This window comes from Pongo pygmaeus, chromosome 9 (assembly GCF_028885625.2).
Source record: "Pongo pygmaeus isolate AG05252 chromosome 9, NHGRI_mPonPyg2-v2.0_pri, whole genome shotgun sequence".
Taxonomy (NCBI): domain Eukaryota; kingdom Metazoa; phylum Chordata; class Mammalia; order Primates; family Hominidae; genus Pongo; species Pongo pygmaeus.
Window position 1 is genome coordinate 85,226,785 of NC_072382.2, and position 27,773 is coordinate 85,254,557.

Below are 27,773 nucleotides of genomic sequence, written 5' to 3' on the forward strand. Positions count from 1 at the left end.
AGATATAAATTTGCAATCTGGTAGGTCACTGAGATTTTTGAGTAACCTATCCTGACTGATACAGCATCTTTGTAGAATTTCAGTTTCAACATTGAGCATCTACCTTGCGCCAGGTGCTGGGAACATAAGGCAAATAAAACATGATGCTCATTTTTTAGTCAGTATATAAAAGGTAGGCACATGTGAACACATGATGAGAAGAAAGCCTTGAAGTAATGAAGAGAAGGGACAAGCTAACTCTGGGGATATTTGACAAGGCTTTTCAGGGGAGATAACATATTAGCTGGGTTTTGAATGATAAGAAGAAGTTGATCAGGTAAAAATGGTAATAGAGTGAAGAGCAATTTTAGAATCAATAAATCTGATTGGTAATATTGAGTTAAATCCAAGGTGACATTTTTCTAAATGACTACACGTCCATTTTTAATTTAAGCTAAGTCTATATAGACCAAACATCTTAAACTTTAAAACCACGTAATTCACCAAACAGGTTTTAATGCCTGTTTTCATAATACATACATTCTTTTTCTTCAAACAATAGATAATCTGAGAGTTTAAAATGCATCAGGCTCATCAACATCAAGGTAAATGGATAAAATATAAGCTTGTAAACTCATGAATTCTAACAACTGCTCAAATGCTTGAAATAATTTCAGTTTTTCTTAATGTGCATCTCTGTGTAACTAGGCTCTATTTTGAGCTACTAGTGTTTTTATTACTTCTCTGTGTGTTTTTCCCTTTCCTTTCTTCCCACTGAAGCAGGTATTCATTGTAGGAGGAAGCAGGGAGAAGCAGGGTTGAACTCAGAAGCAGCCTGTAAAGATTTCCCTGCTTTTGTTTTCAAAACCTAATAAACACGTTAGAAAATTAAAGGGTTTGGGGATAAGGTACAACAGAAAACAGGAATTCTCTACGAAAGCACAAAGTCTTGATGAAGAAGAGAATAAGAGTGAGGTTTCCAAAATGGGGGGTGGGTAGGGTGAGGAATGATTATGTTGACTAAGAAAGGGGAGAAAATACCTGTCAGAGACGGACATTTTAAAGCATGTCTAAGAAGTTGGGGCCCTATGCAGTTTCCTAAACATTTTCATGACCTGCTATGTAATAGGGTTTTGTTGTTTACTTTCATATGACAAAAGCACCAATGCAAACTGGCTAATAAAGTGTATTCATAGCTTTCTGTAATAAAAATTCAGAAGGAAAGTTTCAAAGATGGTTTGATTTATGGTCTGTAGATGTCACCAAGACTGTTTCCTTACCTTCGTTTATCTATTCTGCCATCTAAAATGCTGGTTTCATTCTAAAGATGGAAACCCCTACAGTCACAAAACAGCTTCAAGCTACGATTCCAGATACAGGGTTCCTTACTTTGTGCTCAGAGAGAAGGGTGGGCTTCTGCCTCAAAGTTCTAAGTAAGAATCATGGAATTTGCTCTGATTTTACTGGATTAGGTTGCATATCCACCACTAATGGAGGCCAGGGTATCAACTGGCCTAAATCAGTAAAAACCCACCCTTGCAATTCAGAGTCATGTCAGCTTCCAGCAAAGCACAGGGATTATCTGAACCAAAATCTAGGGACAATTAGGAAGGGGTAGGAAGAATAACATGAGGAGATAACCAACAAAGGTCCACTATTGAAAAGAAACAACTCAGAGAGGGGTAATGACTATCACAGCAGTTACTTGTTAGGATAAACCAAACAATGTGTGGGTTGTCTTGTCACTGTGTAAGGACGTAGAACTGCTGGACAATTCTGCAGATGGTTGAAGTAGTTGGGAAAGCACTAGGAATGACTGAAGTTACACTTTTTGTGTAACATAGAGCCAAAGCTGTTATGATTTGTTCAGGTGCAAATAGCAAAATTTCCAGCTTTACCATTTCTCAGGACCTGTAATCTAGTGATCCAGGTATTATTCAGATGTTAGACCTCTTCGTGTATTCCCTGGATCTTTGTTATTTCCAATATTCTCAGAATCTGGTAACTCCATCAGATCCTAAACTCGTACCCCTGAGTTAGATATTTTCTTGCCAAATCTCCTTAGCCACGCACACCTTGTTTTTACAAATTATGGAAATAAATCTACTTTGATTAGAACATTCAACTTGGGGATAGAGCTTTGTCACTTCTATGCAAGTCTTTCCATTGCAGATTTTGTCTAAAAGCTGTTAGTTTTAAAAGTACCCTTATACAGTCATATGTTGCTTAATGACAGGGATATGTTCTGAGAAATAGACTGTTAGGCAATTTCATCATTGTATGAACACCATAGAACGTACTTAAGCAAACATAGATGGTATAGCCTAGGCTATATGGTATAGACCATTGCTCTTATGATACAAACCAGTACAATCAATATGTTAATACTGAATATTATAGACAATCGCAACACAATAGTGAATATTTGTGTATCCAAACATAGAAAAGTTACTATACAAATAGGGTATTATAATCTTATGGGACCACTGTCGTATAGGCAGTTTGTCATTGATCAAAATGTTGTTATGTGGTACATGATGTCCTAGCATTAGATGTGCTGGTAATAAACAGGGCCATGTCAAAGAAAGATGGGGTAATATTGTAACAAGTGATTCGCAGAAGAAAATATATTGGTCAGTTTAGATGATGTGAGGGCAGTAAGACTTGGACTAATCAACTGGAAGAGAGCGCTTGTTAATAATCTCGTGGCAGAGGGTTTGTGAGGCGAGAGAAAGGAGATAACTCAGCTGAGCACTTACAGAGAAAAATGGAGAAAGCTGGAGTCAGCAGCTGAATTTCAGCTAAATGCATTTTGTGCCGATTCATCTAACTCAGCCCTCTGAGGTATGTTTACTAGGCACTTCTCATTCCTGAGACTTTGATGCTTACATCTAAAGAAAAGTTAGATTAATGCACCTCCGAATGTCTGTAAACTATATATCTAACACACACATTTTTTTCCCCTGACATCTGACTCAAATAGTTAACACTGCAAAAGCACTTTGCACACACAAAAGCCTGCTGGTTTCCAAATCAGAAAGGTTTCTAGGCAGTGGAGACCTAAATTCGCAGACCTGTCCCTAGTCATTCTTTTTACTTGCCACTTTAAAAAAATTGCTCTTTCATTCTTGGAAGTTAGGACACAGTAATGAGTTAAAGGAGACTGTATGTGTAAGCTTTGGGGTATTAAGGTTTATGGCAACCTGCCAATGTTGTTCTACTGGAGAGCTTTGCTTTATCATCTTACCTCCATGGTGAAAGACATGATTAGAATTTAGAAAAGGTCTAAATAATAACTTAATTGTACATTTTAAAATAACAAAAAAGTATAATTGAATTGTTTGTAACACAAAGGATAAATGCTCGAGGGATGGATACTACATTTTACATGATATGTGATATTACACACTGCATGCCTGTATCAAAACATCTCATGTACCCCATAAATATATACACCTACTATGTACCAACAGACATTAAAGGTAAAAATTAGAAAAAGAATTTAGAAAGGGTGAAGAATCTATGCAATGCAACATTTATTTTGAGAACAGGCTGTGGCAATATGACCCTAGGACATGACCTACCTGACAACTTCAGAATAGTGATAGCTAAAGTACAACTTCAAGATACATTTGTATAAAGTCCCACTTGTTGGCAAGTTATACATTCCTGATTTGGGGTACCTGGATATAAGAGGAATTTAAGGGAAGGCTCATGTATACATAGGAAAGAGGGTGGTGGTTTCTGATTGGGTCCTTGGGACAGTTATAACATGGGAATTGGAAGTTGCCAGTTTTCTCTTTCTCCTTCTTTCCCTCTCTCTCATCTCCAGTCTCTAGCTTTCTCTGCAGGAAGGCTCATTATTTCAGATGACATTACTTCATATGGCAAAAAGTCCACACGGTGGCCACTTTTCTGTCTTGTACGTCACACTTTACTACACAGTGGGAATGCTGCCCCCTCTCTGCTCCCATACTCCACTGTAGAAAATCCTAAGAAACAATCTGCTTGGCTTGATTTCGCTCAGGTGCCAGCTTCTAAACTGCACATGTGACCACCCAGATAGTTCTAAAACTAAAGATTTTCCATGCTCCAGCCCCAGAGGTTCGGATCCATTGGGTTTAGTTGAGATTCATTTGGTCTAATTATCAGTATTATTTCTTACTAGCTAACCTGGTTATTCCAATGAGCAGCTCTAGATAAATCAACTGTGTGACCAGGGGTACTATGACTGCATTCTTTCCCAGAATCACGGGGTTGGAAAGAGGAAAAGGGCAGTCCCTAAAAGGAGGAGGATGCTCTTTAAAAAGAAGAGGTTCTTTTAATGCACAGACAAAACACTAGCTGTTTAGTATTTTATATGCAGAGATTAGAAATGGGGAATCATTAAAATAAAATATTTTAAAAAGGTATCAGAGCAAAATATCATAGTCTCAAACTATTGAAAATAAAACACTGTAATTTCTTATCTAGCCTGGAACTAAGTTCTCATGAGTTAACAAAGAAAAAAAAAAAAGAGTTGCAGAGTGCTATGTTATTCTAGAAAAAATTATGGTTGTAAATCGAGGGCAGATTCCACTTATATACTTAACATACTTAAAAATATATTAATAATTGGGCATACACACATTTCAGAGATCACTTAAAAAGCATACTATTAACCACAAATATAGTCACATATGTGCACACATATACACACGCATACAAAGTAGAGGCATATATTTGCCTTTTGATATAGTCAAATAATTATAGTCTAAAGTTATACAAACAATGTCATCTTTAAAAAGGGGTGGGTAGATAAATGTTTGTGTATAAACATTATAATAGCTAATAATATTGATAATCTAGTATCTAGTTCTAGGAACTCTTTTAGGCATTCATACGTTATCGCTATTTTTTTTTTTTTTTTTTTTTTTTACCACAATGCTATGAAGTAGATAGTAGTATCCCATTCATTCCAGAGAAAACTGAGGCTTTAACAGGTTAAGTAACAAACGGTCATTCAGGAAGTGGCTGATTCTAGATTCTAACAAGGTGTGAGTTCAAAGACTGTGCTTCTTTCCACCATTTTTATTTTTATTTACTTTTTGTTTTATTATAAAATAATCTTCTAAATTTGATATTTCTGATTTTTCCTCGGAATTTTACAAATTATAACTTTTTCCAGCTATTATTGTAGATTCCAGGGGATATGTGCAGGTTTGTTATAAAGGTATATTGTGTGACGCTGAGGTTTGGAGTACAATCGAACCTGTAACCCAGGAAGTGAGCATGGTCCTAAGCAGGATGTGTTTCAGCCCTTGCAACCCTCCCTTCCCTCCCTCTCCCCTCTGATATTCCCCAGTATTTATTGTTCCCATGTTTATGTCCATGTGTATCCAATGTTTAATTCTCACTTATAAGTGAGAACACACAATATTTGGCTTTCTGTTTCTGTGTTAGTTTGCTCAGGATGATGGCCTCCACCTGCATCCATGTTGCCACAAAGGATATGATTTTTTTTTATGGCTGTGTAGTATTCCATGTAAGTGTATGTATATTTCCTTTACCCAATCCACCACTAATGGGCACCTGGGTTGATTCCATGTCTTTGCTATTGTGAATAGTGCTGTGATAAATATATAGGTGCATGTGTCTTTTTGGTAGGATGATTTATTATTTTTTGGGTAGATACCTAGTAATGCGATTGCTGGGTGAAAAGGTAGTTCAACTCTTAGTTCTTTGAGAAATCTCCAAACTGCTCTTCGTGGTGGCTGAAGTAATTTACATTCCCATCCACAGTGTGAAAACATTCCCTTTTCTCCACATCCCCACCAACATCTATTATTTTTTGACCTATTATCAAAAGCCATTCTAACTGGTATGAGGTGGTATCTCACTGCAGTTTTGATTTGCATTTCTCTGATGATTAGTGATGATGAGCAATCTTTCATATGTTTTTTTGCTACTTGTATGTCTTCTCTTGAGAAGTATCTGTTCATATACTTTGCCCACATTTTAGTGGAGTTATTTGTTTTTTGGCCTATTCATTTGTTTAAATTCCTTGTAGATTCTGAATATTAGACCTTTGTTGATGCATAGTTTGCAGATTTTTCTCCCATTCTGTAAGTTGGTTGTTTATTTCCTTGATAGTTTCTCCGGTGTGCAGAAGCTCTTTAGTTTAATTAGGTCCCGTTTGTCAATTTTTGTTTTTGTTGCGATTCCTTTTGAGGACTTTGCCATAAATTCTTTGCCAATGTCAATGTTGAGAAGGGTATTTCTTGGGCTTTCTTTTAGGATTTTTATAATTTGAGGTCTTATATTTAAGTTTTAATCCATCTTGAGTTAAATTTTGTATATGATAAAAGGTAAGGGTCCAGTTTCATTCTTCTACATATGAATAGCCAGTTATCCCAGCACCATTAATTGAATAGGGAACCCTTTCCCTATTGCTTATTTTTGTGGACTTTGTCAAAGATCAGATGGCTTTAGGTGTGTGGCTTTACTTCTGGGTTCTCTATGCTGTTTCACTGGTCTATGTGTCTGTTTTTGTGCCAGTACCATGCTATTTGGTTTCTGTAGACTTGTAGTGTAGTTGAAGTCAGGTAATGTGATGCCTCCAGTTATGTTCTTTTGCTTAGGATTCCTTAGGCTATTCAGCCTCTTTTTTGGTTACATATGAATTTTATTTATTTATTTATTCATTCATTCATTTATTTTTTTAAGATGGAGTCTCACTCTGTCACCCAATGCAATGACATTGCATCTCAAGATGCAAGGATGCGATCTCGGCTCACTGCAACCTCCATCTCCCGGGTTCAAGCGATTCTTCTGCTTCAGCCTCCTGAGTAGCTGGGATTACAGGCGCAAGCCACAATGCCTGGCTAATTTTTGTATGTTTAGTAGAGATGGGGTTTCACTATGTTGGTCAGGCTGGTCTCAAACTCCTAACCTCGTGATCCACCCACCTTGGCCTCCCAAACTGCTGGGGTTACAGGTGTGAGCCACTGCACCCAGCCACATATGGATTTTAGGTTAGTATTTTCTTATCCTGTGAAAAATAATGTTGGTAATGTGATAAGAATGGTATCGAATTTGTAAACCACTTTGGTCAGTATGGCCATTTGAACAGTATTGATTCTTCCAATCCACGAGGATGGAATGGTTTTCCATTTGTTTGTGTCATCTCTGATTTCTTTCAGCAGTGTTTCAGGTCTCCTGGTAGAGATCTTTCTCCTTTTTGGTTAGACAGATTCCTAGGTTTTTTAATGTTTTTGTGGCTACTACTGTATCCTACTGTAAATAGGATTGCATTGTTATTTGGCTCTCAGCTTGAACATTATTGTTGTATATAAGTGCTACTGACTTTTGTATACTGATTTTATATCCTGAAACTTTACTGAAGTGCTTCATCAGTTCTAGGAGCCTTTTGGTGGAGTATTTAGGGTTTTGCTAGGCAAAGAATCATAGTATTTCATACTCTCATAGAATATACAGTATACATAGTTTTCTAGTCTCTCAGTAAAGAGATACAGTTTGACTTCTTGTCCTATTTAGATGCCTTTTATTTCTTTCTCTTGCTTGATTCTTTTGGCTAGGACTTCAAGCACCATGTTGTAAGAGTGGTGAGAGTGGGCATCCTTGTCTTATTCCAATTCTCAATGGGAATGCTTCCAGCTTTGTCCATGTCGTATGTTGACTGTAGGACTTTCATAGATGGCTCTTATTATTTTGAGGTATGTTTCTTTGATGTCTAGTTGGTTGAGATTTTTTATCACGAACGATGTTGAATTTTATCCAAAGCTTTTTCTAAATCTATTGAGATCATCATATGAATTTTGTTTTTAGTTCTGTTTATGCAATTAATCACATTTATTGATTTGCATATATGGAGCCAACCTCACATGCCAGAAATAAAGCCTACTTGATTATAGTGAATTACCTTTTGGATGTGTTGCTAGATTCAGTTTGCTAGTATTTTGTTGAGAATTTTTGTATCTATGTTCACATCAGGGATATTGGCTTGAAGTTTTCTGTTTTGCTGTGTATCTGCCAAATTTGGGTATCAGGATGACGTTGGCTTTGTAGAATGGGTTAGGGAGGGGTCCCTCTGCCTAGATTTTTTTGGAACAGTTTCAGCGAAACTGGTTTCAGTAAGATTAGCTTTTTTTTTTTTTTTCTGGTTCAGTTTCAGAACTTATTATTGGGCTACCTAGGGTTTCAGAACTTATTATTGGGCTACCTAGGGTTTCAAATTCTTCTTGGTTCAATCTTAGGAGGTTGTATGTTTCCAAGAATTTCTCCATTTTCTCTAGATTTTCTAGCTTGTGTGTATAGAGGTGATCACAATAGTCTCTGAGGATCTTTTGTATTTCTGTGGGATCAGCTGTGATGTTATCTTTGTCATTTCCGATTGTGCTTATTTGAGTCTTCTCTTTATTTCTCTTATTCTGGCTAGTGGTCTATAAATCTTGTTTATCTTTTTAAAGAAACAACTATTGGTTTTGCTGATCTTTTGTATATATTTTTGCATCTTGATTTTACTCACTTCTGCTCTGATTTTAGTTATTTCTTTTCTTCTGCTAGCTTTGAGGTTAGTTTGTTCTTGTTTTTCTAGATCCTCTAGGTGTAATGTTAGATTGTTAATGTGAGATCTTTCTAACTTCTTGATATAGGCATTTAATGCTATAAACTTTTCTGTTAACACTGCTTTCACTGAATCCTAGAGATTTTAGTATGTCACAGCTCTGTTTTCATTAATTTCAATGAATTTTTTATTTCTGCCTTAATGTTATTATTCACCCAAAAGTCATTCAGGAGTAAGTTGTTTAATTTCTATGTAATTGTGTGGTTTTGAGAGATCTTCTTGGTTTTGATTTCTATTTTTATTGCACTGTAGTCTGAGAGTATGTTTGGTATGATTTTTATTTCTTTGCATTTACTGAGTCTTGCTTTACAAATAAAGCGTGTAGTAGATCTTAGAGTATGTCCCATATTCAGACAAGAAGAATGTACTTTCTATCATTGTTGGATAGAATATTCTGTAGATGTTTATTAGGTCCAATTGGTCAAGTGTCTAGTTTAAGTTCATGATTCCTTTGTTAGTTTTCTGCATTGATGATCTATCTAATACTGTCAGTAGAATGTTGAAGTCTCCCACTATTATTATGTGGCTAAGTATTTTCGTAGATCTAGAAGTACCTGTTTTACAAATCTGGGTGCTCCAATGTTCGGTATGTATATATTTAGGATAGTTAAGTCCTCTTTGAATTGAACTCTTCATTGTCGTATAATGCCCTTCTTTGTCAGTTTTGACTTGTTATTTTAAAATCTGGTTTTTTTTTTTGTTTTTTTTTTTTTTCTGAAATAAGAATAGTGTCCTCTGCTCTTTTTTGTTTTCTATTTGCATGATAGGTCTTTCTCCATTCTTTTACTTTGAGACTGTGGTTGTCATTATATGTAAGACAGGTCTCTTGAAGACACTTGGGTCTTGTTTTTTAATCCAGCTTGCCACTTTGTGCATTTTAAGTGGGGCGTTTAGGCCTTTTACATTCAAGGTTATTATAGATATATGAAGTTTTGATACTGTCATCCTGTTGTCAGCTGTTTTGTAGACTTGATTGTATAGTTGCCCTTAGGGTCTGTGGCTATGCACTTAAGTGTATTGCTGTGGTAACAGGTATCATTCTTTGATTTCTGTTTAGAACTCCCTCAAGGACCTCTTGTACGGCTGGTCTGGTGGTAACAAATTCCCTTACGCTTGTCTGGAAAGGATTTTATTTCTCCTTTGTGTATGAAACTTAGTTTGGCTGGATATGAAATTCTTGGTTTGAATGTCTTTTCTTTGAGGATGCTGAAAATAGACCTTCAATCTCTTCTGGCTTGTAAGGTTTCTGCTGAGAAGTCTGCTGTTAGCTTGATGAAATTTCCTTTGTAAGTGACCTGACCCTTTTTCCTAGGTGCCTGTAAGATTTTTTTCTTTCATGTTAATCTTGGAGAATCTGATGACTTTGTTTCTTGGGGTTGGTCATCTTGTATAGTATCTTGCAGCGGTTTTCTGTATTTCTTGAATTTGCCTGTCAACCTCTCTAGTGAAATTGGGGACATGTTCATGAATTATATCCTCAAATACATTTTCCAAGTTGTTTACTCTTTCTCCTTGTCTCTTGGGAATACCAGCATGGGTTGTAGTTTAGTTCTCCTTACATAATCCCATATTTCTTGGAGGTTTTGCTGATTAAAAAAAAATATTTTTTCTTTATTTTTGTCTGACTGTGTTGATTCAAAAGACTAGTCTTTGAGCTTGAGATTCTTTCCTCAGCTTGGTCTTTTACATTGCTAATGCTTGCAACTATACTATGAAATTCCTGTAGTGAATTTTTCAGTTCCAGAACTTTAGTTTGGTTCTCTCTTAAAATGGCTCTGTCATCTTTCAACTCTTGGATAGTTTTACTGGCTTCCTTGGATTTCTCCTGAATCTTGTTGTGTTTCCTTGTCATCCAGGCTCTGAATTCTATGTCTGTCATTTCAGCCATTTCAATCTCATTAGGAACTATTGTTGGGAAGCTGTTGCAATTATTTGGAGGTAAGGAGACACTCTGAATTTTTGAATTGCCAGAGTTTATGCACTGATTCTTTCTCATCTGAGATGGCTGCATTCCTTTATCTGACATTGCTATCACTTGGACAGGCTTTTGAAGTTTATTTTTATTTTTTTGAGACAGAGTCTTGCCCTGTCACCCAGGCTGGAGTGCAGTGGTGCGATGTCAGCATGCTGCAGCCTCCGCCTCCTGGGTTTAAGCAATTCTCATGCCTCAGCCTCTCAAGTAGCTGGGATTACAGGCACACGCCAACATGCCCAGCTAATTTTGGTATTTTTAATACAGATGGGGTTTCACCATGTCGGCCAGGCTGGTCTCAAAATACTGACCTCAAGTGATCCACCCACCTCAGCCTCCCAAAGTGCTGGGATTACAGGCGTGAGCCACTGCACCCAGCCATTAATATTTTTAAATACAAAAGTAACACATGCTTATTCTAACAATTGAAATCATATAAAGACACATAAAGTGAAAGCAAATCATCTCCTTTAGCCTCATCTTCAACCCCATCCCCTTGAGCTGCCAATACTAACACCTGCTGTAGACTTTCCACATTTTCCCCTTGTTCTTTCAAACAGATGCAAATGTACATTTACATATAGATACTTTTTTTTAATACTTTAAGTTCTAGGATATATGTGCACAATGTGCAGGTTTGTTACATATGTATACGTGTGCTATGTTGTTGTGCTGCACCCACTAACTTGTCATTTACATTAGGTATATCTCCTAATGCTATCCCTCCCCCCTCCCCCCACCCACAACAGGCCCTGGTGTGTGACGTTCCCCTTCCTGTGTCCAAGTGGTCTCATTGTTCAATTCCCATCTATGACTGAGAACATGCAGTGTTTGGTTTTTTTGTCCTTGCAATAGTTTGCTGAGAATGATGGTTTCCAGCTTCATCCATGTCCCTACAAAGGACATGAACTCATCCTTTTTTATGGCTGCACAGTATTCCATGGTGTATATGTGCCACATTTTCTTAATTCAGTCTAAAAGCCAAAATTGACAAATGGTATCTAATTAAACTAAAGAGCTTCTGCACAGCAAAAGAAACTACCATCAGAGTGAATAGGCAACCTACAGAATGGGAGAAAATTTTTGCAACCTACTCATCTGACAAAGGGCTAATATCCAGAATCTACAAGAAACTCAAACAAATTTACAAGAAAAAAACAAAACAACCCCATCAAAAAGTGGACCTATTTTTATATTCTTTATTTCTTTTAGAGTTGAATTGTGGTATATATTGAGTATAGTTGATTGACTTCATTTCTGGATGTTTTAGAGGGTTGAGGCTCTTCATTGGTGACTAGATTTCTGCATTGGGTTTCACCAGCAATGTACGCCCTTCTTTAAGTCCTATTCAGGGCCGGGAACTGGCCCTGGAGCTTATCAACTCCGTGCAGGGTTCCCAGCTTTTCCCCTCTTCTACTTTGGTTTCTATGTCACCTCTCTATAAACTTTCAATGTTTTATTTCAAAATATCTATTTGAAGTGTGATGATTTACTCAATATTTTGGTTTCTTTCAGTGCAAGAGGTGCTCTCAGCTACATCTAGTCAGCCATCTAGTCCCCTATGTTACTTCAGGCTAACCCTACCAGTGCTGGCTGCAAATTCCAAAGCCTGGTGATCTAAAGGGTCTGCCCCTGGAAATACACACCCAATGCCAGGTGCAGATTAGCGGGCAGATGTCTTGGGTATGGGGCCACTGGTAGTCAAGTCCCAGCCTCCACTGTTTTTATAAGCTTATTTTTCTTCTCAAATTATTGCAACACCTTTAACCAAAACCAGTAAACCTCTGATTAAAATTCACACATATTATATAAATGTATTTCTGTAACTCCAAGTAGTTCAGAATGACTGCACTTCAAGATATGAACTAGGGCTCCGAGAGAGAAATGAGGCTGGCAAGATGAAGAGGACATCCATGGATGTCTTAAATAATATACCAAAGAGTTTAAACCTTATCCTAAAGACAATAAAGAGCCTTTGGAGAAATTTTAGGATAAAAATGACATAATCATTTTTATGTTTTAAATACATCACTTTGGCTGCAATATTGCACATACATAGGATTTGGGAAAGGATGCAGGTATGCCATTTAAGACAAATAATTAATGGCTAAATTCTGCCAAGTTGATGGAGGAGGAAATAATTCAAAACTATATTAGGAATGATAGAAGAATGTATCTGGTGTTTTGTAGGATAGGAAAACGCAAAAGAGAAGGGAGAATTCAAAGATGCCTAGAGTATAATTCCACAAATTCCTTTTACTATCACGATCTGAGCCTCTCAGCCATAGACACCTTTGATATCTCAAGCTTTCCTGACTCCCTGGATTCTTATGACATTAGCAAACGCAGCTAAGTAAAGTCCATGTCTTTGCGTACTCTGAGCAATTTATACATTTTCCATGTATGAAATTAATAGCTTATATACCCTCAACATAATTTGTATCAAGAGTAGTTAGTTGACCGAGCATGGATAATAGATTTATGATGCTTCTATAACCCTGACCAGCATGCATGATTACAGTTTTGCAAAGATGCTAAAATGACTATCAGCTACCTTACTTGACTCTCATATTCCTCCCACCCTCACTGAAGAAAAAAACATTTGGAGTGCTTTCCCAACAGCTGCAGAATGTATGGCCATGTGGTACCATTTGAATGTTTTGTCTAACAAGTTAGGGATTCTTTTTGCAACTAATAAAAAAATTTAAAAATCTGAACCATTTCCTGAAATGTAAATTACTGACTTTTGTTAGTCATTATTTCACCTGTGCCAAAACAAAATGACTTATAGGGCAAAGAAAAATGACTGATTTATTGCATCATGCAAATTCCTATAGAAGAAACAAGCTTAGGATATAAGGTATGTAACATGGGAATTTTAAAAACAGTATTAGTGAATTGCCAGGTAAGAAGATACCCATTAAAGTTGTCTAATAGTGGCCTCTCCAGTTCCCCAGATACCAAAATAACTAGAAAATCATTAGATATCTGATTTATTTAGACCAAATTCTTTTATCTCACATTGTTGATCTTTTTGAAAATTCCTAATTTCAAATAGAATTAAAGATCTGTTACTTCAAATAATATAAAGCTTTTGAATTTCTAAATTCCTCATTTTTTCTAGGTCTCTTTAGCTATTTTTAATAATAGTGACAGGAATAAAAAACAGGCAGGGTTTGAGTAGATATTTGATAGAATTTCAGTTTTTAGTCAACTGTATTAAAATCTTATAGTTTAATTAAATAATTTTGGTAATAGATAAATTTCTTAACTGAACCGCAAAGTTTATGTATGTGCAATCATCACTGTATATTTTAAGCATATTTGAAATATATGCAAATGTAAATATTAAATACAAAGGTACCACCCAAGCATGTGTGTATTTAGACATAAATGAATATATTTGTATAATATTTGTGAATTTTTATTTAGCATGTTACTTTTCCATGGGCCCATTAACATTTGCACCTGCTACCCCTATCTGAGAGGCCTTCATCCACTACTTTTTAAAAAATTTTTATTTTTTAAAGACGGGGTCTCATTCTATTGCCCAGACTGGAATGCAGTGGTACAATCATAGTTCTCTGCAGCTTCAAACTACTGGGTTCAAATGATCCTGCTGCCTCAGCCTCCTGAGTAGCTGGGACCTCAAGCATGAGCTGCTATGTCTGACTTTCACTCTCTTTTACATGGCTTGTTCCCTCTCACCTCTCATAAGCCAGCTCAGTTATGATGCCTCAGGAAATTACTTCATGCAGACCACATGTTGAGAGCACTCTACTTATCTTCATAGTTTTTGTGCATTTACTTCTGTGTCCTCGACAAGGCTGCAAAATTCTTTGAAACAAGGACTGTGCCCTGTACCTGTGTTTAGCAAGTGCTTGACAATTAAATGTACAAAAGATATTCATGAAGTTCACTCTGTGTGGCAAGTGCTTAATGCATTAAACAATGCTACTGTAGAGAAGGAGTCATCAACTTGTTTACAAATTGCCCAAGGGCTTTTTCTTTTCTTTTAATGTCACCATGATAACATAAAGAACATTATGAGAAAATTCCTTTCATCATAGGATTCATAGGCCAGTGGAAGAAACAGATTTTATTCATCATCTAGTGTGATAAATTCTCTATTTGTGTTTTTTTTTTTTTCTTTTTTTGTTTTTTTTTTTTTTGAGATGGAGTCTCACTCTGTTGCCCAGGCTGGAGTTCAGTGGCACCATCTTGGCTCACTGCAAGCTCCGCCTCCCAGGTTCACGCCATTCTCCTGCCTCAGCCTCCAGAGTAGCTGGGACTACAGGTGCCTGCCACCACGCCCAGCTAAATTTTTGTATTTTTAGTAGAGATGGGGTTTCACCGTGTTAGCCAGGATGGTCTCGATTTCCTGACCTCGTGATCTGCCCGGCTTGGCCTCCCAAAGGGTTGGGATTACAGGCATGAGCCACCACCCCTGGCCTGTTGTTGTTTTCAAAGAGGCATACTGCCCAAGAGTGAAAGTCAAGAAAATCTTTTTGGAGGAAATGATATTTAAGCTTAATTTTGACAGCAGTCTAATTCAGGGGTAATAAGCTCAGATTCTAATATCTGTTGGACATGGGCTAAATCCTAACTCTATCTCTTATAAAACTATGATTTTTGGCAAGTGATTTAATCTTTGAGCCTCAGTATCCTAATATGTAAAATGGAGTTAGCAATATCTACCTCATAGGACTGTTACTAAATGTGATTATTACTTAAATTAAACGTTACAGACGTTAAACATAGAAAAAGTATAAGCTGTAAATGCACATAGCAAATACCATAACTTATTTGTCATTGGGTATTTGACATCTAATAAAGAAAAGAAAAGCAGAAACAAAAGAAGTTCTTGTTAGATTAAGTTGTTTGTTGAGAGTAGAATGCTATGTCTTTAATAACTTCCTCAATTATATTCATAAATAATTCTTGTGAGAACTACCATGTTAACCAAAGAAAATATTAAGAATAATTATATATACTGCTCTAAACCTTTACATTAACTCATGTATTAATCACAACGGCCTAATGGGGTAATTATAAACAGTTTAGCCTCATTTTCAGACGTGGCAACTGAGGTACAGAGGGGTTAAGTATGTAGTTCAAGGTCACTTGACCAGAAAGTGCTAGAGCCAGAATTCAAACCTGGTTTCAAACCAGGCCATGTGCGTCTATGTTACTGTCCTTCCAGTAATACAGCCAGGCCAACTTCATTTAGATGCCAAATACTCCCTGAGTATATACTACATTTCAGATGTTGTTCTAGAAAAATTGTATATAAAATGACTTTATATTTATATACTGCATATATTTACAGGAAGGAATAGATGTTAACAAAATAAACTATAAATAAATAATATAAAATTCGGATACTGGTGAGTGCAATTAAGTAATAATAAAATGGAAAAAAAGAATGATGGAAATGGTACTAATTTAATTACAGTGAACAAGGAAGATTTTTCTGAGGTAATGATATTTGAGCAGATATTTAAATAATAAAAAGAATAAACCATGTAAAGATATAACGGACAATTTTTCCAGGCAGCTAGAATAACATACATATAGGGCTTGAGTTAGGAAAAGCTTGGCTTGTTTGAGAAATGTCAAGGTCATTGTGGCTAGAGTGAAATTTATGAAGAGTTGGTGGTGAGCACATAATGTTGGAGAGAGGAGCAGGTGTCACATTACAGAAGGCCTTGTATGTAATGATAATGAAGTTAATTATCACCTTTGGAAGGTCTTAAGAATATAAGTGGTATGATATGGCTTATATTAATATTTTGAAAAAAGATAACGGGTTACTTGGAGGAGAACAGCAGGGTAAAAGTGGAAGCTATTATGGTTGTTGAGGCATGGGATGAAATTGGTTTGGATTAGGATTCAGCAGAGCAGGTGGTAAGATTTGACTGATTTTGTAATATATTTTCATGGTAGCACAAGCAGGACTTACTCATGAATGCTGAGGATGAAGAATAATTGAGCAAGACTTTTAGATTTTAGATTATTTTTCTGGCATAAATAATATGGGAAATGATAGAACCAATTAGTCAATACGAAGAATATTAGGGCAGCAGTTACTTTGGCTCTGAGAAGAGGGACTGCAGGGAAGGGGCTTTCTTAATAATCAAGCAGCAGAGATGCCAACTGCACAGTTAGCCATACACATTTGAAGTTCACATTCAGGGAGATGTCATGGCTTCAGAATTGGGAGTCATCAGTTGACAGTTGGTATCTAAGGGCATGAGTCCGGATGAGGCCATCTAGGGAATGAAGAAAAGATGGAGAAGAGGTCTGTACACTGGGTATCTGGAGTGCTGAAACCTTTAGAGGAGGAGCCAGCAAGGAGGCTGAGAAAGGGCAGCCATTGAGGTGATAAAAGAACAGGAGAGTGTTTTGTCCTGGAAGTTAAAATGTTGACATCTTTAAGGAAGGAGGAAGCATCAAATCCTGCTAAGAAGTCAGTTAGGCCTGAGAACTGATGCTTCAATTTAGCAAGATGGAACCAGTTATGACTTTGATATAAATGGATTTATGACTATTGTGGGGATGAGAACATGAAACAGGTTAAAATAAGAAAATGAGGTAATAAAGGGGAGCTAATGAAAATAGACAATTTTCCTAGATTTTTGGTAAAGCAAAATAGAATAATGAGGTAATAGTGGAAGGAAAACATAGGGTCAGGGGACAGTTACTTATTTTTTCTAAGGTGAAAGATATTATACTGTGTCTGCATTAAAGTTATCCAGTAAAAAGCAAGATAGGGCTTGATATTGCAGAAGAGAGAGGAGATAACTGCAGAAGGAAAATCATTAAATGGATAATTGGTAATGGAGTCTAGGTAACAAGTAACAAGTTGGTCTTAGAATGGAATAGGAACTTTCCTTCATTGCCATGGGAGAATACACTAGTAGACCTGGTAGTAGGAAAGTGTGGTTTTCATTTGATTGCTTGGATTTTCTCAAAAACATATTAAGGCAGGTCAACAGCTGAAAGAGAAGATGAGAGAAGAGAGTGCTTGAGATTTGAGGAGATATGATAAGGTATGAAATTGTTGTCCCAGAGTATGAGAAAGTGATTTTTTCTAAAGAAGTGTATAAGAATTGCTAGAAAGTCTTGAGAGTTCACTTAAAATCAATGGTTAAAAATTTAAAGTGAGATGAGTGAGTGTTTCTCTAGCCATATCCAGTTGCTGAGGCAGCGGCATGGAGTGAAGAGGAAAGTGTTGGCTTAACCAGCGTAGGCTAACTTGGACTGGGGTTTTGCTGGATGAGCACAAAAAGCTAGAGAAGAGAAAAAAACGTGCATGAGAGGGAGAATTAGATTGAGGGACCGGTAATACATGCTAGGTGGGGAGGGAAGAGAGGGCATAAAGAAAGGTGAAAGCTGGGTAGAAATGGTGAAATCAATGATCTGAGGTTCCAATGGAGCTAAAGAAGTTTCAATGAGAAGGTACTAGAATAAGTGATATGAACAGAAGGGAGGAAGTGTTCAGTAAGATATTGCTTGACATAGAGGCTTTGGAGAGGGGGCAGTTAATGGCAGTAACAAAGTTCAGAGTATGGTCATGAACCCCAAGGCAGGAAGTTAGCAAGGTAAACTGACATGCTGAAGATCAGGAAACAATTAAGATCAGAATCCAGACTAGAACCCACAGTTGTCTGACTCCTACTGAGTGTTTTCTCTCATACCAATGTTAGCTTTTATTTGTTGACCTCTAATACCAGGGCAACTAAATCGTGTTCTATTCAAGATGGTGATGTACATTGGATAAGGAAAAAGGAGAAGGCTCAGCTTCACGGGCATGAGACCTGTTCAGTTGCATTGAGTCCTGTGTTTAGAAAGGCCCTACATTTTCATGTTGTACTGCACTGCATAAATCATATAGCTTGTCTTGGAGAGAAACTTAATGACTTAGGAGAAATGTGTTTTTTTGTCTCATTTGAGCTCATTTTCCATAAGCCTCACTTTTCTCCAGTTAGCATACCATTAAAATTTTATCAAGTCCATAATGGAAGTTTTAAAGAACCCATCTGTCAAACACTTAAGTTTCAATGTAAATTTTGGTTTAAAAGCACTCGCACTTGGTAAAAATCAGCCTGAAGATGAGAAATGCTCTGACTCAGGAAAGTGAATAATTAGTAAACTAAAAAGGAGATATAAATTAAAGTGCACATCTAGAATCTTAATTTATGCTTGAATGATAGCTTAGTGAAAATATTTACATTGTTATTTCTTATACTAAATGTGGTATGCGTTTATCATAGAAGGTTTATGAAATAAATATAAGCAAGAAGGATAAACTAAAAATTACCCCAAAATCCTTAACAGGAGTTAGCCACCAACATGTGTAACATTTGGTGTACATCCTTCCAGGCTGTATGAGTGTATTTATGTATATATATTATATTATATAGCTTTGTGTCTATTGAATTATAAATACCATTTTAAAACTTAACTTTTAATTTAATAATATAATCTAAGTAGACCTTCTATCCTTGCAATTACATATTTTTCTAAAGTACTATTTCAATATATTTTAATATAATTTATATTACATGAATATATAATAAACATGCTATCCTTTTTTGTTTATTATTAAACACCTATGTTTTTCAATCTTCACTATTATAAACCATATCAATATGCACATTCATTGTATATTTGTCCACTACTGTAAGTACAACTTCTGGGTCAAAGAGTGTACTCATTTTAAAGGCTTTTAATCTATGTTTCCAAGTTGCTCTTGTAGGGTTGTACTAATTTTCAGAACCTCTCACTGGCATTGAATAGTCACATTCCTTTTAAGTTTTTGTCAATTGGACGGGCAAAACTTGTTTGCTCTCATTGTCTTCTTTTGTTCTTAATGAGTTTGAACAAGTTTTCATTTGTTTATTGGCTTTTTCTTTTTTAATGAATGTCCTGTTAATGCTTTTGGGTCACTTTTTTCTACATGGTCTTTGGCCTTTCTCTTATTGTTCTGTAAAATATCTAAATATATTACGGTTGTGTTGCACAGTTTCCTTAATTTGTCAAAGGACTTTGCCAGGGCCCTACCTGCATATTTGCAGAGCTCTATGGGGTTGCTGTGTTTTTTCCTATGGGAGTAGTTTTAAAATGCACCACTTTTTTTTTAACTAAATAAGAAACGCATGGTAACTATAATTATGATGATAGTATCGATATCACACAAATGAAAACATCTTGTAACATATCTAAATAATGCATAGCCAAAACACTAATAATAAAACCATTAAGAACAAAGTGCTATACAAGCTCATCAAACATTTCTCTTTCCCATTCATTTCTCCAAAACCTGGCAATGAAATTTACATACTGAACGTTCTGTTATTTGGTCTGCTGTCTCAATGCTTTCTACTGTGAGCATTTCATTAATATTCTCATTGTGAGTCCTGTGGGAAACTTCCAGGTTATAAAACACAATTGTATAATTTCACAAGACAACTCATTAAGATTAGAATAGAATGTGAAATGCAAGATTGGGGCTTTGGACTTTTCAAAATTTTTTCTTACCCTCTCCAGTGTAATTTCTTCAAATTCATATTCAATTTCTGTCCCATTGACCTGTAAATAGGGAAAAAATAAGAAGAGAACTATTAAATACATGTTGAGGAGGAGACAGCTGCATTTTAAATAATGCTTGGGGGTTAAATTTTCATTCTAGCTATAAATAACCACATTTTCTTGATATTTCTGATTGTGCATTTTCATTCAAGTGAAATATAATCCAAGCTATTCTAAAATACATGACTGAGATGCTACAAAAAATACTCAACGGTATTGCTTCCCTTAGAATTCTGTGATTTTTTTGTAGTGAGGTGTAATAACACAAAATATATATTGTGAGCTTACAAAGAACAAATCATCTAAGAGCAATGATACAATTACGAGGAAAATAATTTTCTTGTTTTTTAAAAAATGTTATGTTTGAACACTAAAATATGACCTTAAAAATCAGTGATAATGGCAGAACAACATTGTTCCATTTTTGAATAGAAAAATAGCATGAAAATGACTGCATCATCTGAGAAATACCTTTTCTTTAGTGGCTCAAGCTCAGGTACATCATCCCCATCATCCTTTTATTATCTTTATCGGAAAGCCCTGGACCATATAACCATACCTATGTACCTCAGTAGCAGTAAGAAATGAGCAAAGTAAGACACATTTTGAAATGCTTAGTGACGAACTGTTTCAACCATCCAACCAATCCTTGTAATGATTTGAATTTACAGAGAAAAATACATTTTAAATACAGCCAGGCACCTTAGATTTCCACAAATGTGCACAGAGGCCATGTGAAAAGTTGGTTTAAAATAATCTAACAAATATTCCTTTCTCATTTTTATCTATCTCAGAATTCTTCTCAACCAGGCAAAACCTCTAAGCAAGAAAATTCTCAAATCAGTTGTTTCTTATTTCTGATACATGTCTTGGCAACATCATTGGAATTTAGGAATCAGCCAAAAGGACTACATTTTAACTATAAAGCCATACTTTTTGTAGGATTCTAACTTACATTTACTTTTCTATCTTAGAAGAATTTATACACAGTACCAGGGATTAAGAGTTCTATGCAGGCAAGGCCCAGACAGCCAGCCCTGTTGCCTAACACAGAGCCTGGTAAGAAAATAATGAAGGAAAAGATAATGAATGAATGAGTGACTGAACTAAGTAATTAATTTACTTGTGTAATTTATAAACATAGATATTTGTGGATTCTCTTTCATAACAAAAAATTGAATGTAGTATCATCACCTAAAGATGTAATTATAATCAGTGAACATATAGAATGACAATGACAATGGACTTTACTTAGGTGTGTCCACCACCCACTCACAGCATGTTTTTGATTTTCTAATTATGTGAGCTAATTGGCGAATCACAATTTACTGTTTTACTACATTATCAAACAGACCTAAACTAAATTTGATTTTCTAGGCTTCAGCAACTTAATGACTCACAGAAAAGAACCTGATGATGTCAGAAAGCTTTAGCAGCTTTCTAGAGGGTTTTGTTTTGTATATGCAAAAGTAAAACACACAGACACACACACACACACACACTTCAAACTCCTTGTATATGTATGTTTCCATATGAATGATTTTTAAAATAATTTTCTTTGATGAATAGAAAGAGGACAATAGTGGAAGGCTGAATTAACAAGATACGTTTTCATTCCCTCAGTATGGCTCCATGAGGCTTTTCTTTGCTTCAGTGCTTCTCCAGAGTGAATCACTTCACATTATTAAAGTGCTGCAAACCGGGGAGAAAAAAACAACTTCCAAGAGAGAAAAACACGCCTCTAATAATAAATGTCTAAAGGCTCAGAGTCAAAGAAATTCTTTTAGGAAGTGCTTAAAGACAAGAATATTTTAGTGGCATACATTGCACAGTTGTGGCCTATCAAAACCTACGCTTAACATTTCTAGGACCATAAATGCTGACTCCTAGATTTTTAGAAGTATTATATATGCATATCCTAATTGGTATTCCAAAGTTCCCTAGTCAGCTACATAAACTATTGCAGGCTTATATTTACCTCATGGGTCTTTCATTTTCAACTCAAGAAAATAATATCATTTGTCTAATTCAACAGTATCCAGGTTCTTTTCATAAGGAGGGATGATGCCATCAAGGTTGGAATGTAACTTTGCTTTTAAAACAAAGCATCCCGGCTGGGTGGCTCACACCTGTAATCTCAGCACTTTGGGAGGCTGACGCAGGCAGATCACAAAATCAGGAGTTCGAGACCAGCCTGGCCAATATGGTGAAACCCCGTCTCTACTAAAAATACAAAAATTAGCTGGGCATAGTGGCACGTGCCTGTAGTCCCAGCTACTTCAGAGGCTGAGGCAGAAGAATTGCTTGAACCGGGGAGGTGGAGGTTACAGTGAGCCGAGATCGCACCACTACACTCCAGCCTGGGTGAAAGAGCGACACCCCATCTCAAAAACAAAACTAAACAAACAACAATAACAACAACAAAGCATCCCATGTCTACAACAAGCTTTAGTGAACTTACAGAAGCATGAAGGGTTTTTAACATAGGTGAGGCATCATTTCAACCTTTACACGAGGAGCATTAAAGGATGGAATCAGAGGAGCCAGTGAGGGAGTTCAGAAAAGACATTGGAAAGGCCCTAATCTCTATTCTCTCATTACAGGGAGAGTGTGGTCTATGTTCTGCTAAAGGACTCCTAAGACAAGAAATGGCAAATATCTTGAGGGAAAGAATGAGACAGAACAAAAGAACTAAGAATACCCCCCCAGGGCTGGACGCAGTGGCTCATGCCTGTAATTCCAGTACTTTGGGAGGCAGAAGCAGGCAGATCATGAGGTCAGGAGATCAATAACATCCTGGCCAACATGGTGAAACCCTGTCTCTACTAAAATACAAAAAATTATCCGGGCATGGTGGCGTGCACCTGTAGTCCCAGTTACTCAGGAGGCTGAGGCAGGGGAATGGCTTGAATCTGGGAGGCAGAGGTTGCAGTGAGCCTAGATAGTGCCACTGTGCTCCAGCCTGGTGACAGAGTAAGACTCTGTTTCAAAAAAAAAAAAAGAAAGAAAAAAACAATACCTCGATCTTAATTTGTGAAAATTTAGTGCCTTTTCAAACCAATGTACCAGTACGATATTAAATAAGGATTTAAATACTTATTTCGACTTAATTTCTAAATAAACTCTCTACAGTGGTTGCTTACTGAGTGATGAAACACTGAGAGGTATCTACAGTAATTCACCCCTAACCATAATCTTGTGTATCCTCAACTCAGCAAAACCAAAACTGTTATAAATGGCTCCCATCATCTTTTGGGTGGTTTGCAAACAATCCATTGTTGTTTGAACTCGCCTTGGTGTCTCATTATATTCCCAATCAGGGTATCGACATATGATTTTCAATTCCTTTTCCTGAAAAGAGTTCGGCTGAATACATTTTTTTTCTTGTACACAAACACTTATGGTAATATTTAAGTACCTTGGTCATGTTTTATGCTACTGATAGTTTGGGGCCCGGAGAGCTTCACGGTTGGGGTTTCTGTTATTCCAGTTCTAGTCCTAACTGTCACATCCTCCTCTCCACTTTGAGAACTAGAAAAATGATAGGATTGACATTTTCATAGACTTGGAGAGTCAGTCAAATAGATTAAACTTTTCAGTGTTTGAAAAATGTGTGTGTGTGTTTAAGATACTTGATCTTTCTGAACTTTATGGTTCTGTGGTGACAGCTGGTAGATTTCTCTGGTGGCCAGAAAATCAAACTGATGTCACACATTGTCCTGTACTGTTCTGAGCATGTAGCCTTCCTAGAATCATATGGCAGTTAAGTAAAGAGAGTGACCCACAGCCAACTCAAATTTAAACTTGGTATTTAATTTAAAGCTCTAATTTAATGAATGTTGAATGCATTAAATATTTGTTTTTCTCCAACAGCTTTTAGTTAATTTTATGGCCTTTTTTCTACTTCAGTGCTATAGTAACCACCTGCCTGGATGATGATATAATTCGATTTTGAGATATATTTTTATGCCTGAAAAGAGGTTCTCCATAAATAACAAATGTGAACTATCCATATTTTAATGTTGTTTCATCGGAATCTTAAATAATAATTTCTCTGAAATTTTTTGCTTGTTCTTTGCCACCTTTGTAATTTCATTAAGGCTAAGGATATACTAAACTCCAAAATGAATAATTTTTTTTTTGAGACGCAGTTTCAGTCTTGTCGACCAGGCTGGGGTACAGTGGTGTTATCTTGGCTCACTGCAACCTCCGCATACCAGGTTTAAGTGATTCTTCTGCCTCAGCCTCCCAAGCAGCTGGGATTACAGGCATGCAGCACCATGCCAAGCTAATTTTGTATATTTAGTAAGGACTAGGTTTCACCATGTTGACAAGGCTGGTCTCAAACTCTGACCTCAGGTAATCCGCCCACCTTGGCCTCCCAAAGTGCTGGGATTACAGGCGTGAGCCACCACACCTGGCCCAAGATGAACAAATTTTTATATATCTCTGTGTCACATATTATAACAAGTGCTGAAACAAGGATATTAAAGCATTCACTTTTTTAGACTAAACACAATTCCACCCAAAGAGCAATTACTAAGCATGCATAAAGTGTCAAGAACAGTGACAGATACTGACAAAATATTTTAAGATACAGCCATATTCTAAAGAAACACACAACCTTTGAAGAGGCACCAAAACACAAATATATTAAGGCCTCATACAAGTGTGATATCTAATATTTAAAATATAGAGGTAGACTAAAGCTGTAGCACCACTATTGCCACATGCAAGGTATGTGCAGATCTATTTACTATTTGTCGTTTACATAGATTAAGTCAGTAGTAGAGAAAATGACAGGCTATGTACTAATCCTTCTCCTTATTATAAGTAATTATGATATAGTAAACAAGGTATACCTCTGGTTATTATTGTTTTAGCATCTAGCACTACAATTGGACTTTGGGAGGAATGTGATCATCATGCAAACTGGGACCTCCAGTTCTTACGGCCTCTTGCCACTTCCAGAGTAAGGTGGGGCAATGCCACTTTGCTTCATACACAGATGCAGCATATATCACAGTGGCTAGCAATGATGACCATGTGAGTGAATAAGTAGATGAATCAATGAATCAATAAATGAGGTTTTTAGATGGGTTAAACCTGATGCACTCAAAGAAGACCTTGGTTGCTAATGGGGATGCCATGCCTACCCGGCCCAGGCCTTTTGCCATTCCTTGTTTATTTATCCTCATCTCTGAGATTGGCTCCTCTCAGAAGCCCTGAATTATAGGGTCACACCATCATCAAATGCCACAGCAAATCAACACACACACACACACACACACACACTCATTTGCATTCCTCTTTTTTAGTACCTTGCCAATATTCATCCTTCCCTTCTTTTGGAGTATCTCTTACAGTAAATATGTCATGATGCATTACTGCTCTTTACACTTGAGCTTATATACAGTGTGATACTCGGTAGGCAAAAACATGGCTTCCAGAATAAGAAAAGACAGATTTGAATCTTCTTTCCAACATTTTTGATGAGTGTGAGTTTGGGCAAGTTGCTTAATCTCTTAAAACCTCAATTTCTTTATGTGAAGAATAGTATTAAAAATAGTTCTTCCTCGTATGATTATTGCAAAGATTAAATTATGTAATTTATATGAATTATCACACATCTTAAGTGATTAAAGAAATTTTAGCTAAAATCCCAAACAATTGTCTTCTCAGTTCCTACTTCATAAAATTCTTGGTAGGAATAAGTAATATCACACATGTTAACTCTCTGGCACAAAGCAGGTCTTCAATAATGAGAGCTATTATTATTAGTTCTGGATACAAATCTATAAGGCTCACAAAATTTGTCTGATCAAATACTGAATGTTTGCTAATTTCTCCAGTAATACATAACTTAAGCTAACAAACCTGTCTTTTTCTATAAATCCACTAAAAGCCTTTCCTAACTCAAACATCTTTTTCTTGAACCAATCTAAGATGCACTGCCTTGTGTATAGGAATTACCTTAGCTTTTGTTCTCAAATTAAATAAGTGTGGCCTTCACTCAAAATATTATTTTGGCCGTGCATGGTGGCTCACCCCTATAATCTCAGCACTTTGGGAGGCTGAGGCAGGTGGATCACCTGAAGTCAGGAGTTCGTGATCAGCACAGCCAACATGATAAAATCCCGTCTCTACTAAAAATACAAAAACTAGCCGGGCATCATGGCTGACGCCTGTAGTCCCAGCTACTCCGGAGGCTGAGGCATGAGAATCGCTTGAAGCCGGCAGGCAGAGGTTACAGTGAGCTGAGTTCACACTACTGCACTTCAGCCTGGGCAACAGAGTGAGACTTGGTCTCAAAAAAAAAAAAAATTATCTCAACTAAACTTTCTCCCAATCTTCTGTATACTCACTCTTCATTTTAAAAAAATATTCCCTTGCCCAGTATTGATCATTATGTTGCTCTGCTATTGGCACTCACTTTCTTAAGGCTATTCTCAAGGCATTTCCTATATTCTCATCTTCATGAGAGCACAGGTTGTATATTATCCTTTTTTTTACCCTTGTACCTTCTGACACCATGCCTCGTTCATAGCAGGTCTCCAAAAAAATCTTTAGACCCAAGTCACCTATGAACTCCAAAAATTGAGTTGTGTTTAAAACTGTATCTTTGCATAAGTATGGGCAGCCCCTAACAACAGCTGCCCTTTCCTGTGAAATATGGCTTGAATTTATCTTCCAATCTCAGGAAATTTTTGCAAATTTTTAAAATAATTTCCAACTTAAATACTGAATAAATTAAAACATCGATTAAATACATTAATACTTAGTACCTATCATGTACTTGGTATAATGATAACAACTGGAGATACAAAGATGGGTGAAATATGGTTCTTGCCCTCAAATAACTCAGTCTAGCAGGCAGAGACAAGTGAATGGAAACATGTAACAAAGCGATAGGTGTGCTATGGTAGATGTCTATAGACTGCAGCAGCTGCAGAGGTGACATAAAGGAGGTAATAGGAATAGGTGATTCTACCGGCAGTGAGTCAGAAAACTTTTCATAGAGGAGATGGGATGAGCTGAGTGTGTTCATGGCAGGTGTTCATGAGAATGTGTAGGCCTATCAAAGCAGAGGCAGCAATATTAACCACATCTTCAGAATGTTCTACTGGAGAGAGCACTGACCTTAAGAGTCCAATGCTTGCATTGTACTCTTGAGTCTGTGATTTAACATGCTAGGTAACCTTGGGCTTGTCATGATGCTTTAATTTTCTCATGCAGATAGATAACCTCTGAGGTCCCTCCCAGTTCTGACCTTCTAGCAACAGGGCTTTTCTTCCCATCTACTGAAGCTGACCAATCGTTACTGTGATTTTTCTATTACTCTTTATTCTAAAGATCCTAACTGGCAACCCATAATTTTGCCAGGTGATATCTCTCTGACCTCTGAATATCTCTGTCTTATCTCTTCTCTTTAATCTATAAAAGGCCTCAACAGGGAGGAAACTAAATAGTAGTATCACTTTCCATCTTGGCTCCACTCGAGGACATTACCATAAGCATTTTTTCCATTTCTACTCCTCAAAGATCTCATGTTTCTGGGGGGAAAGAGTAAGTAGCTGTTTCTCTCTAAAAAGGAAAAAAGGT

At 36.6% G+C, this 27,773-nt stretch overlaps 1 protein-coding gene across 16 annotated transcripts in view; it reads right to left on the minus strand.

Moving 5' to 3' along the window:
• DLG2 (discs large MAGUK scaffold protein 2) overlaps positions 1-27,773 on the minus strand; it is a 2,182,864-nt gene that overhangs the window by 690,531 nt on the left and 1,464,560 nt on the right. For all 16 annotated transcript variants that reach the window (XM_054441573.1, XM_054441571.1, XM_054441577.2 and 13 more), the window contains one exon: positions 20,121-20,171. In XM_054441573.1, coding sequence (XP_054297548.1) covers positions 20,121-20,171 — 51 coding nt within the window. The remainder of the gene's footprint in view (positions 1-20,120; positions 20,172-27,773) is intronic.